Here is a 17,651-nt window from a genome sequence, read left to right on the forward strand (position 1 = left end):
GTTTTGAGTATGTAACGCCTCATTTATCTTTGAAATGGATAGCACGATTTTTAAAGATTTTGGTGTGCAAGGATTGCCGATATTATGGTGGTATGTATACAGGGTGTATACATTGGTAAATGTACATACGTTAACCTGAGGTAGAGCTGCCCTAGACGAGTCCAAAAAACCTATATATGATATAAAGAATAGAAAATTTCCCAATTTAATCTCAATGTACGATTTTTCTGAGAAGTTAGTGAAATTCTACTATTGAACTAAATTTTTGGCCGAAAATTTCGATGAGTTGAATGACGTGCGGGACATTAAAATGTACTGATCCCAATTGAAAATTTTCTGCTCTTTACGAATATTTTCATCAAATTTCAATATTCCACTATACAGGGTGTTGAATCTTAGCTTGTGAAAAGTCCCATATTTTTCTAATACGGACCTGATTTTTTCAATTAGTTTAAAGATTAATCGAAGGACCTAATGGAGTAAACTGTTCGTTCCAAATATCAATCAAATATACTGGGTGGTTCAAAAGTTATAAGGAATTGAAAATATTGGTGGATTTATAAACCACCTGTATCTCGGCTATGGGGAAGATCAGACCTGTTATATATAGGTGTTTTTGGACTTGTCTAGGGCATTTCTACCTCAGGTTAACGTATGTACATTTACCAATGAAACACCCTGTATACATTTTTGTCAGATCTTTCATTTTTCTGGAATAATAATGAACACTGTTTATTCCAAATGGATCACCCTGAGACCTGAGAATTTAAAATTCTTAAGAAAAAGTCAATATATTTATGTAATGTTCCCTATACCTAAATACCATAATTTCCGAGTTATAGCTACATGTACATTATCTTTTCCAAAGTTAAAATAATACATTTAGATGGCGTTTAATTTGAATAAACTTTAAATATTCGTTTCATGTTAGGGTATGTCCACATTTGAGTCGTAAAAATTAGGAATTTTATATAACATACAGTGAAGGTGATTACAGCAGATGCTCAAAATGTTGTCCGTTATACAGTGTGTAACGAGTGGTGAATTCAGGTGTTCCAGGCCTTTCAGAAAAGCAGATTGTTGTGTATCCTAAGACTTTTAGTTTCGGAGATATGAGTGATTCATGGGAATTGGCTTAAATTTCTAATATTCCTAACTTGGAAATCAACTGTCCGATTTTGTTTTAATTTTATGGGTTATTCGTTCACTTCATATATATATAGAAAGTAAAGATCAAGAAATCCAAATTAAACACTGATATTTAATTTGGTTTTTGTTCAGAGCCACAGCGATTTCTTGATCTTCTATTTCTATCTCCACATGAGAGATGACAGCGGAGTAGTTGATCTTTTAGTTGGGTCAAATGTTATATTTTTTGTTGTCATAATTTTTTTAAGGTATTCAAGAGCTTTAGTTAAGTTGTTTTAAGTGTTGTCTGATTCAACTATGAATCCTTGTCTTGTTTGCAATATTATATCTGTATTAGTTGGAAATATTTCAGTCCATGAATTCACAATTTGTACTCTTGTTGTGTTGGGTAGTGTAATCATGAGAAACAGTTTCTTAATGTTTTGTGTATTGTATTTTTATTTCCAGATGCGTGTTTATCTGTTGCTTCTTTACGAGTGTTTATGTTTTGAGGTTGGGGCGTTTTGTCCATTAGTTTTTTGCGTATCTGGTTCTTTGAATATGTAAGGATTGAGTGTTGTTGGTTGATTATTCAATTCTGGGGATGCTTTTTCGTTTTTCTTTTTAGAAGGTAGTTTGGGTTCTATACCCTTCTTCTTCTGTTTTTTCCTTGTTACTGTTTAGAATTGATTATTTGTTTCCTCTTCCGTTGCCGAAGTATCTTGTGTTGTTTCATCACCTGTTTGCGACTTCTCCGAAGTATAGAATGCCTCCAAGTCATCGGTGTTGAATGTTGGGTAATTAATTTTCAATTCACTTTTCACTCGTGGATAAATTCGATCTGTACACAGCCAATGCACATGTGTGACTGCACTCCACTTATTTTTCTATTAAAGCTTAAAATTATTTCAAAGCAGAATATTGCAAAACCAGTTTTATTTTAAACAACAAATATGGACATCAATAAATTTATGTTTATATTCTTCAAAAACATGATTCATGATCTAATTATTCTTATTTTATACCCACAAAAAGTAATATTACACATGAAATTTGAACTAGCATTCTAACACTTATTTAGATATTGAATGATTTAAAATATTCATATTATTGGACACATTAGTTAAAAAAAAAAATTAACGAGCACAGTTCTGTCATTTGAAAGAAATTACATTTCATAATAATCTTTAGAATAAAAAAATTGTATGCAAATATATAATTTTAAACATTCCATAAGCATAACATGCATCTAGAAGTTTGTTACTCTTAACTTGATATGTGAAATTAATTTCACTCTTTATAATATATTCGATCTATATTTGAATATAAAAATATCCTTAGGATAAGCCTGTTTTGGCATGCCATCCTTTTCATTCTGTAAAACTTCTTTACAAATCAGTTGCTTCAATTACTATAAAAATAACAAAACATTATTGAATACATAATTTCTTTTGAATTTATTCATTATAAAAATGATAATATGAAACACAATTTTAAATTAGGTGATATCTACATAAAAAGATGCTTCACAACACTTGGAATGGTATTTCAAATGAAGGAAAAATATTATTTCACGTCATACCTATGCATAATTTTCAAGTATTTTTGCCTTCATTATGAAATGAACTGAATATTAATGGGAACTTTGAGACTTAAAAAACTTAATTTCTTAAAAAAATATTAAACTCTTCTAAATCCAAAATAAATTAATTGAAGTACTGTACACAGGGACTTCGGTGTTCATCTTTCCATTTCACAATCAATTGTCCTTTGGTCCTAATAAATCCAGTCTCATTCATCACACTTAACTTAAAAATGATGATAGCTGCTAACATTTGTGTTGTTTGTTTCCCCTTCAAGATCTAGAAATGGCATATGTGGATTATACATTGATGACTGCTGATTTAATGTACCATTAGTAGACTGCATCATGCAAGACGAGGCTTGTTGGTTTTGTGGTATAACTTGTGGCGATCTAGGAGGAGAAGGGCTATCCAGAGAAATTATAGCTGGACTGGGTGGGTAACCAGAACTTGAAACTGAAGAAGGACCAGGTGTATTCGTCATGCGAGATTGGTTACTATTAGATGAAATACTTGTTGTATCTGAAAAATATAGAAAATATATATAGACCTTTAAAAATTATGATTATTCAGGCAATTTGAAATATAATTTTTCCATATCAAAGGATAACCCTTCGAACAAAGAGTATTATAAAAATTTCTATTTATGTTAACAAGCCTTGCTTCTTCTGCAATCCATAGGTCAAATTCATTATCAATTTGAAAAAATGAAAGAAATATGTGATAATCAAACATAGCTTTGCTCTGTAGTTCACCATCTAATCAAAAAGACGAAGCTATTGCGAATCACTGAATATTTTAAGAGGACCATATTAGACCACCAGCATATTTGATCTGTTTTATTGATAACGCATTCAATTATACTTACAAAATTTATATATGAATAAAAAAAAAAAATAAAGCAAGGCAAATGTCAGGAATAGAACTATATATTTAGCTCCTTCAAGGCCACTATTTCGGAAACAAAACTGTTTCTTTTTCAAGGCTTTCAAAAAACTCACACAGACAATCGAAACTGATGTAATAATATTTTAAATAAATCAATTACAATCAAAGGGCACATGTCATATAAACCACAAACAATATTTCATTTACATGACATGTGCTCTGATTGTAGTTGATTAATTTCAAATATTTTCACATCAGTTTATCCAAATTGATATTGATAAAGAAACAATCCTTTCTCCGTTAGTATAAAATTTCGAAAAAAAAAAAAGGATCAGTTTTGTTTCCGAAAAGTTGGCTTGAAGGAGTTTGTAAAGAAGAGAAATACATAGTCCTATTCCTGACATTTGCTTTGTTTTATTATTACAAATATAATGGACGAAGAAAACCATAATAGCCTATAAAAATGGGAAGTCCCATTGATTATTTGATTGATTCGGTCTTTCTGATGGAAAATTCCTTTTATATAATAATAATTGACGTCAATTCCACTATAATTTTTTTTTCAACAACAATGTTCCCCAGTGATGAATTGAAGTTTATCATTAATTTTCTCTTATGAAATCCTATTTTCATCCTACTAATGCTTATAATTTAATTTTTCATTTATTGTTTTGACTGATCTTTATGTTATATCGGATCAATAAATTATTATTAATCTGTCATGTTGGAGAAAATTTGAACTAGACATACCTAATCGTTAATACTCATGGTGAATGAGTCTAAGTTAAAATCAATATATCGATTTCCCCAAATAAACTATATACCAAAAAACCTATTGGTGTTTCCACTGAATGTATAATAACACTAAATTTTTTGATATTTTAAACATGTAAATTCTAAGCCAAAAAAAGGCACTGATGTATGTAATGTTCTTCCACAACTTCTATCTTATCTAATTTGAATTTGGGGTTAGAATCAAAGTCATTACTACATATCATCATTTTCAAGAACAATTACTATATTGATATAAGATCAAAAGATAAAGTTTTTTAATCTGAATTATGCAAAGTTAGGAAATTGTTAAAGTGACGATCCTATTATTTAGCATTACGTTAACTTAAAATTGCCAGTTTGCGCATGTACCAAGTTTAATATAAAATTGAAGAATTCACATATCTGATATGGTGAATTATTTTTTATGTTTGATTCCATAATAAATGATAAAAGTGGTTTGAAAGGTTTTTGTACTTTACCATATCATTCATTTCTTTAAAATTCTATAAACATTTGTAGGATGAAAACTTTTTGCCCAATTTGAAATAAAATTTCACGATTATGTATAACTTAAAACCTATACACTAGGCATTTTTGGGCGCTCGTTTTCGAACAAAGCGCTACATCATTTCGTCAGGATGTCTGTATCTTTTGAATTTTGAAGCGAGAATTACTTTCCAAGTATTCATTTTATCACTTTGAAATTCATGAAAAGAAAATCAGGCTCAGAAAAAAGTCACGAAAAAGGGCTAGTGTAATAAGGGATTAACACTTAGTACATAAGTAATAACCATCACCAGACAGAATCTTAGAGACTCATTCACAATGAAAGTAAAATGAAACTCAAGCATATACACAGAAACACCGTAATTCCATTAAAACATGTCGAAAATAAGAACTTACCTAAACCTGTGCAATTGTTATTCATTTTTAATTCTATCATTTTGATTTAAAATGAACGAGTTGTAAATAAAAGTTTTGTGAGTCCCCCAGTAATTCTCATAGAAATATATTAGCTATCAGTGTTATTATAGAAAAGGCCGCCTGCAAAGAAAGAGGATACTGATAGTAAATCAGAGAAGGTTTCACATTCAATTTCCATTTAAGTTACCGTGATCGCCTTAAGACATGTGTTAACCTAATAACATTTCCTTATCTGAACACTTGCATGTATCTTTCAACTTTGCTTCACATTTCATTAGCTTACAAGTTAAATTCATTATGAATGAGCCGTAGGTGTGTTAAAAAGTACATAAATCCAAATTGATACAATTAAAGTATGAAATGTATTGCGTATCATTAATCTGATAGACACATGTGACAGTCTTAGTCCTACCCAATATATTTCAAAACCATATTTTAAGGTACATAGTTAGTTTGGTGTAACATCAGCACTCACAATCGATATAATCACACCCTTGCGGTCACAGTGATATGCAGCAAATACGTTTTTTAATATAGGAGCGTTCATAACACATAACCACCTCACAGATAGCATCTAATTGCTCTTCTGTGCTTATTTGTTCAACGTCATTCAATCGCAAAATTTTGTATTCTGATTAAAATATTTAGGTGTGCAGAAGCTGAGAAATTCAAGGAGGAAATGGAAAATAGCGGCTGTAGCAGTGACAAGTCTTCAAAAAAAAATTAACTTGTACTCTTCAACTATAAAAGTAAAAGAGAGCAATTTTGATTTTGGTGAATGTGTTGGAAAAATTGAAATGTGATGATAAATTCTTTATATACATTAGAATGACGCAATATTCAATAATTCATTAAGGAAAACATTCGAAAAAAGATATGTAGTTCAATAGGATCAAAAGAGAGATTAGCTAATTGCTTGAGGCGAATGAAATAATAGTAGTAAGTCATTTAATTATGCTGAACTTATATGTCACTGTTCTTTCATTTTCTGACACTTGAAATTTATTCCCCCCTTTCATTCTTACAACCAATCTTTTTTATACAAACAAACCTAGCTCGCGAGGTATTTGAGTTAGATTATTTTAGATTAGACAAGTTGAAGTAATCTCAAAATATTTTGAAGTTTTAAATTAGTTAAGAAGAACGCTACTATTGCCTACATTTTTTTCATTCATTCAAAAACAAAGAGGACAAATACGAAGAATTGATTTCAAGCGATGTGTTGTAGTGCAATCCCACAAAAGTCTGAAGTTACCAGAAACAAATGGTATTGAATAAGCATGATGGAGCACTAAATCTATGAAAAAAAAAGTGTCCTGTTGTGTTGGATGACATGACAACACATAATCGATATTTTATATGAATGCTGATAAATATCATTATAGCATATGAAAACTGAATCGAAAACAACCTAAACCAATTCTTTTTATGAATGAAATGCATATGTACAATCAGAAAATACGCAACGGTTAGTTAGACAACACAAACTTTAGTAGTTGCTCAGTTTTGTGGGCGTTTTCAAAGTGGATAAAGTTGGCACCTTGGATTCGATATCCGTAAAGTCATGCCATTGTTAAAATAAATATACCACATATATTCAATTTTAGTTCTCTTCAATTTTAGCAACATAGATATTGCTGATATTCACATGATAGTTCTTATACATCTTGACATTCAATAGGTATCGCAGTATATATTTGAATGTATCCCTTCACATACTCATTTGAGGGAATGGATAGCAACATTCTGAAAATTTGCTCCACAGCTAATTCACTGCTTGGTCCCTAAATCTACTCGCCAATAACCACTACTTAGCTGTTATAAAAAGGCAGAAATTATCGCCATTTTCACTTGAAATGTATCTGCTAGCAAAGCTCAGATGCAACTTCACTCAAAACCAGGAAAAGCAGTGGAACAACCCATGATGAACTGAACAGCTATGTGAACACATCGGTGGTCGATGCAAGGGCAAGCATCAGACATATGCAGCAGAGATGTGACCAATGGTGAAAAATGGTGGTGCGCCAATACGAAATTACTCTTAGAATTATTCATATTTGCTTGGGTTATCTTTGGAATAAATTTCTTGTTACAGAGTTCGACATTTGGTATTTTGATGTTAACATATTATTATTACTGCTATTCGTCTAACACACAATTAGTTAAAAATGGTTGTAATATCTTATTGCTATTATAACAAAAGTAAAGCAAAAAAAGCAATGTTATAAATAAAGATGTACTAAATGATGTCAACCCCAAACCATTAAATTAAATTGTTGTTCTTGCATATACAACCACATAGATCATTTTTCCTGATGAAGATGATAATAAACAATAGAAAGTTAAAGAATTTCAAATATTTACGAATATTCTACTAACCGTTACTTGAATATATCTTTGTTTCCAACTCCCAATTTTTTATCGGTGTATTAATTTACAAGCTACAAAAAATTTTTCAATGAATACCAAACTATTAAAATTTACTTTATTCTGTGTCATTTTATCTACATTAAAAAGTTTATATGCATATGTATTTCACATTCTTGAACCATAAAGAGTTAATCAAATTGGAAAAAAGGAACATGTTTAATTTCATAAACAAACTTCTAATGGATCTATAGGATTTCAAATGAAAATTGAGAAATTATTTAATCATTACTCCTACAAGAACCAATTTTTCTTAAATATTTCAATATTGAATTATATCTGCAAAGGAGCTATCTAAAGAAGGTTTATGTGGAAAAATATCAAGGATTCCCTTTTTTTCTTCAAAAAACAAAGCCTAAAGATTGATATTTCTAACTTTATGTAATGAATAGAAACAAGATACATTCAAATATGATTCAACAAAATATTAAAACTACAAAAAAATGTCTAAAGAATTAACTTATATAATAATTGCAAATTCACAAACTTCACCTTTCAACTAAGTACCATATTACGCTTTTATATTAATACCTGAGAATTTAATAGTGGAGTCTGGTTTTGGATTAATGGCTCGTCTTTTTGCTAATGGCTCATCATCATCAGAATCTGATAAAGTTAAGTCTACAATATCTTTTTTAGGTTCTTCCTTTAATTCCTTGTTAGGTTCTGTAGAAGTTGTAACATTGGTACTCACATATTCTGGAAACGTAGAAAGAAAATCCATGAAAGTACCTATTTGATTGGAAATATGATAAACAAGAAAATATTTGATTGAAAAGGTGGTCCCAATTATACAAAATAAATATACATTTTACAAACATTTATAATATAAGATATAATAAAGTTTCAGAAACAATAACACTTGAGCTTAAACCTAAAGACTTCAAACATTCTCAGTGTCTGGTAAAATTATGGTGAATATTAAATAACTCAAAATATAATAAAATCATGACCTTCTTTTAAAATATTGGAAATTAATCAACATTAATTAATTAACATTTACAGGGAACTAAAGAAACACTTAAGAACCAATAGTTCTAGATAATTATACTCTTGATATAATAATATACCAGTTATTCTCCAAAATAGAATAGCTTTTTATGCAATTTTAAATATCCAGCAAGCACAATCCTTTAGTTTTAAAACCTCTTTGCATTTTTCAAAGACTTTTCATATTTTGAATGAACCCTTGCAGAAAATTCATGGATTATGTGCTCGAGCTAGGCAACCGTTTTTTTGAACCTTATTTCATTCAAATAGCTTTATAGATTCCGAAGGAACCTCTGGGCGGGGAACAGTAAACAGATATTGTTAGTTTGATTTTTGGATTGTAAACACTCCTTCTTAAGAGCATTAAATTCTTATAAGTTTATTGTATTATTATTATTTACACTCCTTCCTTTAAAATTTATTGAGAGAATATTTATCTTACCAACATCATCATTTATTATTTCAATAGAAACATCTATTTCGGGTGCTTTATCAATTTTCTGAGATTTTTTCTCTTCTTTACTTTGTGTACTCCAAGATCCATCTTTATGAAGCTGAATTTCATTCACTTCCGAGGGTAAATTGTTGGATGTAAGTACATCTTGGAAATACCTGAAAAATATGATATAGGTAGGTATGATATATGAGTTTATTAAATATTCAATGTCATCATTAATTGGTCATCAAAATATATGTTTGGAACTTACCCATCAATCACTAAATTGTCATAAAGGGCAGGCTTATCACAAACTGGACAAATCCAAGTTGGCTTCCTCTCATTCATTTGTAAAAACAGGTAAGCATCAAAGCATTGAAAATGGGAACAAGTTATTGGACGACAGGGTGTTGTCATCCTCATTTTCCCCAGGGGGCACATCAGAGATACTTTCAGGGAAGTAGTAGCTATTTCACTGTCATCGTCATTCAGTTTTTCTTTTACTGTAATTGTATTAAATTGTGTTGCTCTTATCATTACCCTTCTTATGAATACATAATGAAGTTACATAGAAATGAGAGCACGTGTTATGGACCAAGTCATTGGACAGAACATTTTCATTAATTCCCTGTCAGTAGAAATATTTAACTGTCAAGTAAAATGAACCCGGAAAAAAAAAAAATTTTAGGTCTCCAAATACCTTGGGTACCATATCTTTCTGTCCAACTGTGCATCCAAATATTGTGGTACAATTCTCGTACAGTATTGGCTATAGGAATTTCTTTTAGATATATAAAATTGGAAAACGAAAAATTTCCAGAAAGTTATATATAGATATATAGGTTGATACTCCAGTCACGTGACCATAAATGTGTCTTTGAGAATCGAACCTACCATGAAAATTCCAAATTTCTTGCTTTTTCCATAACTGCCGGCCAGAAAAACGGGACGCTACCCATTCAGAGCTTATTTGTGATTTATAAGATATTACAAGAGTGAATCACATGAAATTTGATGGTCAAAAAATTAACATAAATAATAAAAAACATTTTTTGGAAACTCAACATTACAATAACATAGAATTAAACAAACAATTCAAATTATCATGAGCATTATCCCTAATACTCGGTAATTTTGATTATTTCAATCACATTGACATATTATATTGGGCATTAACTACTCAATCCATAACAAATGCATGTTTATCAAAATAAAGAGACAGAAAATTTAGCAAAATACAGTTGGAAGAAAGTACTTACTCAATCCTCTTGTATAATCAGAATGTTTGGCGCCTTTTTGTTTCAATCTCATCAATAGATCATGTGAGGATAACTTGTGAACCAATGCAACTGTGATTGCATAACCCCTGCCATATTCTGCAGCCCAGTTAACTGTTATTTGGTTGGGAACAGTCGGACTCAATTTCACCAGGGAAGTAATATTAACAGGTTTGGGGGGTCTTTTTGGCTCTACGCCTGGTTTGTTTGTGGGAATGGGATTCTGAAAAAATATATTTTGATATTTTAAATGAAAAAAAAAAATTGTGAGATTGTTGGAAAAACAACTTCATTTTATCCAAACTCTCTACTTATTCACATCAGTAGTGGTATAAGATAGTACACATATGCCCCATCATTGGATAATGAAACTTAGTCCTAGCTATAATAGTACAAAGTTTAGACAATGCATTTTTGGAAGAGAACCAATGTAGAATATAAATAAAATGTCATTTAAATTATTTTGAAATATTGCCTTTGATCATGGATAAATTAGTTTGAATTTAAAAATGACTCAATAACATTTTACTATGAAGTGTACTGCAAAAATCACAAATACTTAGCTCATTATGAGATGCAGCTCCATGAAGCGAAATTGAGTCAAAAATGAAAATTTCAATTTATGGTATTCATTATAAATTAAATAAAATATCATTAATTCCAGAAACGCACTGACTTGTTGTCAAAATTTTTGAGTCCTCGTTCCTGAATGCGCCTTTACAAGAGCACATAACTGTTGTAATAAATTATACGAGATTTTGGAATAACGAACTCTGTTGATCGCTCAACAAATTGCTAATAAAAGAATTAGTTAACTTACAGGTAATTGGGTATGCTTGTTATTAACTTTAACGGCGATACTTGGTGGGAAAAAATCTTCTTGTTCACATGTTGTTTCTAGAAGACAGAACCTCATTTGCACTTGTTTTACATAGTCTATTTTCACTCCTGGCCTGATATCTCTAGAAACTGCTATGTCAGTTGCTTGTTGAGGAGTGAGATGAAAATAAAAACTCCCTTCTTGCATTCTTTGGTTACTTTGAGGAATTAGTGTAGATGGCTTCAACAACTCGCTGATGACATCAAAGAATGGCAACCTTTTGAAATTTACATCTGGGTGGATGGGATAGTTATGGTTGATCAAACCTTGCTGAGGCCTTTGTGCAGTATATTGTGGTGCAAATTGTGTAAGATAAGTCTGATTATAAATTGGAGGTTGACGAGACTGCAACAATTAAAATTATTATTAAATAACATTCAGGAATAAATTTAGATACTTCCTTGAAAATTATATACGCAATAATGTTCAGCATTCCTTAAGGAATTTGTTTCTTCAATATTAAAGAAACATTCCTCAACAAAAACCCAAAATATTCAATAGAGCAATACATCGAATTAAAGGTACTTACAGCCATTTGATTATTTACATAAGGATGAACAGTTGCTGTTGTGCGGGGTACACCTCCTTGTTGCTGAGGCATGGTGCCGTTTCCTAGTTCAGTAGTTCCAGGGGATTGAGATGATGCAGGTACACTAGTCAAAGGTCCGTTTTGCCTGCAAACAAACAGCCTCGAGTATATAAAATTATTGAATGTATAAAGTGAAAAATTATATTGGGAACAAGAAACGGTATATTTCAACTATGTTTATATAAATCTTCAGTATCTGAATATAAACTTAAATTAAGATTAGTAATAATAGAGTATTTAACAGAAATTATATGACCTGCTGAAAATGTTTGATCCAAAACCATGCATTTCAATTCAAGAATTATTCTCAAGATATACCTTGAAAACCAAATAGTTTTGATTAAGTATTGATATTTTTTGGTCTTCAAGATATATCTTGAAAATCAAAAATTTAAATACTATCCCCAATGTTGATATTGTTACATTCTTGTCCACGGATTCTTCCCTTCTTCAAACGATATTCAGCCCTATTCTGTAACTTCAAATCGAATAGAGATGGTATGGATCGGATAGAAATTCACCGGAATCGTTTCAAATTCAGTAACTCAAGTAGAATTACTGTGGATATCAACGAATTACATTTGACGATAAATTGGATACAGAAAACCAAATTTGGACTGATTTCTCATATTACGATCCGATTCATTCGTTCTACTCAAGTTATATGGTCCATTGTTATCTTCAAAAACTTACTAACTGAATTGAAACATGTTTATCAAAAGGGATGAACAGGTGACTTTTTGAAATATATGTACAAGTCAAAGGCGTGCCCTGTATAGTTAGCTTAGCTCTACAACTACTCCATCTATAGTGATCTATTACCCATAACGACCTTAGCCTGTCTAACTTTCTCTTTTCCGCACATTGAGTAGGTTCATTAGGAAAAAGAAAAAATTAACTATTTCAAACCCATACACCGAAAGGTATCAAATGGGATACAGATTATATATATATATATATATATATATAACTATTTCAAGCAATCCTTTATTTATTTGAAAAAGAGAATGTTTCCATAGTAATGATTGATCTGTGTCCGTAAAGTATGAAACAAATTAATTTTTAGCTAAACAGACCATTTTAAGAAATAATCCTGAAACACGTCGATTTTTTATTTTAATTTACCGTGTTTTAAGATAATAATCTAATATACAGGCTGAATTACGCTCGAGTAATGACGTCACCGTCTTTTGTTTCTAATGGAACACCCCCATTTTGTCTCAATTTTCTGATTACTCTAGCTGAGCTGATTCCAAAAATGTACCACATATTGATTCCAATTGGTACAGGGTGGACAAGAGCCAATAATTTCGATTTTGACGTGTGTCAGTTCAGATCAGTCAATTGTATTCTTAAGTTTCTATGGATCTATGGCTCAATTTGAACGAATTGTCGCCACTATGTTTAATTAAGTCACTATACCTTACGCCTAAGATGTCTAAAAACATGGTGTGTGCACTCGTCAATTTTTGAATGGAATGACAATCGAACAAATTGAAAATATTAGTTTTATTTCGTGGCGGCGCCGCAATGTCATACTTTTCATTTCGATCTTTTTTCCTTTGATTTTGACAGGATATATCAATTAAAACCCGATCCTAGCCAATCAGAAGCTTATCTAATATTCTCAAAATTGGCAAAACAAAAGCTAATCAGTCCATACACCAGGTTTTTAGACATCTCACTTACGCCATTTGGTTGTTATGGATAACCTCAAATTTTGAGAACGTCAAGAAATTGAAAAATTCGGATCTTCTTCAACACTAAAGTGTTGAAGAAGATTCGTAAGCTACAGCTCATGGCTGCGATGTTTCCACTTGAACGACTCGGCCGAACAAGTGTTAGTTAATTATGTACCGAGCCTCTCGACTCAAATTTATTGATAAAATTCTCAATGGTGGTCTCAGAAGACCGATAATGATATTTTCAGCCATGAAAAGATCTCGCATTTTACGAATAATAACTTTTACAGATACACCAATTTCGTACTGAATTTTTTAATTTTAATGCAATTTTCGAGTGAAATTGAATCAATTGTAACAATTGCCAAGCTTCTACTACAGATATGTGATGTAGTAACGGTGTAAACATTTAGAAACCCCTTTATAAAAGTGGTGTGGTTTTATGTTTCTTGAAATATGTATTTTGTATTGAACCTTTAATATTCAGTTTCGTGTTACACATATCTGGCCGATAAAAAGGATTTCAGAGGGCGACTTGCAAGGTCGTTTTAACAGAGCGTGGAAGTTGAAAAAAACGGTATTTATAAAATATCATAAATATTTTAAAATTAATTTGGTACATTTATTTGAAGTTATGAGGCGATTATTTAGCATGATTATATTGAAATTATTAGATCCAGTGGACATCACAGACAATAATATCGGAAAAAAGTACCTCGCTGAGATTTTTGTGATTCTTTCAGTTCAACTAAAAATTCAAATGTTTGTTCCCTTGCGTTTTCTTCATATCAAGTTTAGTTTTCGAGAAAAAAAAAGTTGTTTCAACCCAATTTAAAAAGTATCCATGGAAAACAAAATAAAAATGAACAATTTCGGCCCCATTACAATTAACTAGTATTGTGGCTGGGCGCATTCGAATTTATCATAATGATTCATCCGATTATTTTACTTGGCAATCTCAAAGAAAAAAAAACAAAATGTTCAAGCTTTTGATAAAGTCGAAACTGAGCTAAAGGACCAGAAATTGCAGGGCTCGCTCTAGAGGGGCGGCAAATAATGGAGGGCGGCATTATCCACTTTTTCCGAAAAATCTGAATTACTTGAAGAATGTATCAAACTATTTTTTTTCAATTTCAACGAATTGCACAGATGATTTGTTAAATCAAATCAACTAGTGTTGGGAAGAGCGCATTCGAATTTAAAATAATGGTTCATCCCCTTCATTCGATTGCTTTATTCGATATTTTTTAAGAGAAAAAACAGAATGTTCAAGCTTTTCATTAAGTCAAAACTGAGCAGAAAAACCTGAAACCGCAAGGCCCGCTCTAGAGGGACGGCAAATGAGGTAGGGCGGCATTATCTACTTTATCAGAGAAATCTAGATTCCTGGAAGAATGAATTAAATATTTTTTTTTCAATTTCAACGAATTTCACTAATGATTTTTCATCAATATCACTGGTCTTCGCATCGAGAATGTCTACAACATCCGGTTGTTTTATTTAATCATATACGATACTCAGCACAAAAATCTGAAATCTGTTAGGGCGGCAAATTGGGTATATGCCTATAATCGGCAGGTTTTTGTTCAATGTTTGTTCAATATTGTTTTAGTTGTAAAAGTCTTAGCCTAATAGAATCATAATTTGGTTGACTCTTGTTTAATAAAATGCTATTTAACATGAGCTTGCAATATATTTGTTTTTTATTTGTTTTTCTAGTAAATGCTCAAGTTTTCGAGAAAACTTGTAGAGATAAAAATGTTAGTAAATATATTGGGCATTTCAACCATGTTAAAAAAAAAATTTTCATACAAAAAATATTTTAGGGGTTGACTATTTCAACCCCTTCTAAGCATACTTCAGTTGAAAAAATTCCAAAATGAGTGCTTTTATTGACAAATAGCATTACCAAGTTTCTTGTCTAGCTCAATAAACATGGAAAATAAAATAAAAACAATTTTTTTTATGATCTTCAAAGGGGTGTTATTTTTCCTGGGGGAGGTTTTTCAAAATATTTCATACCATAATTTTCATCGCAGAATCAAACTTACATTTTTTCGGTATCATTCAGATTGGCCCTATATATATATTAAATGTATTCAATCCTTACTTGATTGAAATCATATCAATTCGATAAAAATAAACACTTTTGAATATGTGGAAATTAAATTGTTTATTTTTCAATTCAAACCGGTTCTTATTGCATTAATAATTTAATGTTTTCAACATAAAAGTATCAGTTTGGCTGCTGTCGAGATGCTAGGTTTTTTCACTACAATCGAATTATATAGACATTCACTTTGGGTATGAGATGACGTCTCACCTAGTTAGATATTAGTACCAAATAAAAATCTGGGGATATTTTATCGCCTTACTATTTATTCCATTAATTCCCTAAATTGACTGTCATTCTAATTGTAAATCAGATTTGACGTTGTCATTTCATTCTTTCAAAATTGGTTTTGTTTGGTGAATTGAATAAAATAATAATAGTAGGTATCTTATACTATGCAAATTTTTGTTTTTTGAAATCAAACATGAGAATATATTGACAACCAATCATTGATGTTGATTTCATGGTAAAACTTGAAAAAAACTGTTTAGCAACGATGCTGGAAAATGTTTTAGAGGTTATTTCATACCTAAAGTGAATAGCCTATACGTGCAAATCCGAAGAATTAAAGAAACTTATTTCAAACAATGTTATTCTTCAGGAGAAATAACTCATAAAAACACAAAATCATCTTATACACAAAAATAAAAAAAAACAAAGAAATTTTAGTTTCGAAGAATAAATCGAATTCGTACATTAAACTTAAACACGCTGTAGATCGGTAACGAAGAGTTCGCGGATCTGTGTTAATAGGAACTTTTTTGTATAAAATGACCTGGGCAATCTTTTATGAAGACCCTGTTTACATAAATATTAATAACTCTGGGTCTTTATTCATAATTCGTGATAGCCTTCGAAATGTTCCTTACCGCTTTTCAGTAATATTGGCATGTATTCTAGATATACAGGGTGGCCACTTTTTCAATGGGATTGTATTGGTAACTTTTAAACCATAAGAGTTAGAAGGTCGGTCAAATGGAGAAAAAGTTGCATGCATAGAAGCATTATCAAGCAGTTCAAACAAATCGAGATTATCAGGGCCGGTTTTCGAGATATCATAAGAAAATTAAATTATGTCATTTTGATATTTCTTTTTTTCCCACTTTATTTCAAATATTATCGAAAAATGTTACAGGAATTTTTTATTCGACAGTAAATTATCCTCAATTTTACGTAATCAGATTTCGTATCCAACGTTTCGTACTCTCTGGGCCACCCTCAACCTCATTATTTTCAATACGGACCTGCATATTTTATGACATTTTTCGAAATAACTTTTAACGCTGAATTCAACGATATATCATACAATGTCATTCAAAGTTGATTTTCAGGTGATTTTGACCCTCATCCAAATTTAATGGTGTGCATGTAAAAAAAACAAGTCTATTAACGATATCAATGTTCTGACCCAAATTCAATCGAACCCAGAAAAAAATCGAGAACTGGGACCAGTGAATGGAATTTTTCAAAAACTGCTGTTAATAAAATAGTCAAGAGACGCCTATACAATGATTTTAAATTTGAATACCAAGCCTTGCAAAAATTATATCGCAATGATCTCAAAATAAAGTTCGATTCTGTAATTTGTTTCAATGGAACGAATGACAAATAGGTACAACAATAGTGATACCTCGCGAGAAAATTGAGAATGTTTTGGAAGGTATTCAAGGAGACCAAACAAGCAAATGTATAAGAAGTATGGGTTCCCTAACCGTAAAGTGCATTTTACAAAATGGTGGACATTTCGAACACTTATTTCATTTATTTTCATTTACTTTCGAATAATCATTTGATTTTTCTTTCACTAAATGATACTTTCGTTTAATTATTATGAATTGAAATATTTAAATGATTATTATAAAAGAAGAACCAAGAAACCAGTATACTGGTTTCTTGTTTTGATTCTAATATGTTCCATTTAGTTCAAGATGGGTAAGTTGATTTTCTTATCGCAATTTAT

General features: G+C 30.8%; 1 protein-coding gene across 9 annotated transcripts in view; it reads right to left on the reverse strand.

The window, feature by feature from the left end:
* Positions 1 to 2,047: 2,047 nt before the first annotated feature.
* Positions 2,048 to 17,651, reverse strand: part of LOC123671357 (E3 SUMO-protein ligase PIAS2) — a 30,633-nt gene continuing 15,029 nt past the window's right edge. For 6 of the 9 annotated variants that reach the window (XM_045605143.1, XM_045605144.1, XM_045605141.1 and 3 more), the window contains 7 exons: positions 11,837 to 11,981; positions 11,248 to 11,652; positions 10,410 to 10,650; positions 9,422 to 9,653; positions 9,157 to 9,326; positions 8,256 to 8,423; positions 2,048 to 3,233 (listed from right to left, as the gene is read on the reverse strand). In XM_045605143.1, the coding sequence (XP_045461099.1) occupies positions 2,938 to 3,233; positions 8,256 to 8,423; positions 9,157 to 9,326; positions 9,422 to 9,653; positions 10,410 to 10,650; positions 11,248 to 11,652; positions 11,837 to 11,981 (1,657 nt within the window). In that variant the 3' untranslated portion in view covers positions 2,048 to 2,937. The remainder of the gene's footprint in view (positions 3,234 to 8,255; positions 8,424 to 9,156; positions 9,327 to 9,421; positions 9,654 to 10,409; positions 10,651 to 11,247; positions 11,653 to 11,836; positions 11,982 to 17,651) is intronic. The other 3 variants (XM_045605145.1, XM_045605142.1, XM_045605146.1) reach the window with 2 other exon arrangements.

This window comes from Harmonia axyridis, chromosome 1, assembly GCF_914767665.1.
Source record: "Harmonia axyridis chromosome 1, icHarAxyr1.1, whole genome shotgun sequence".
NCBI classification, from domain to species: Eukaryota; Metazoa; Arthropoda; class Insecta; order Coleoptera; family Coccinellidae; genus Harmonia; species Harmonia axyridis.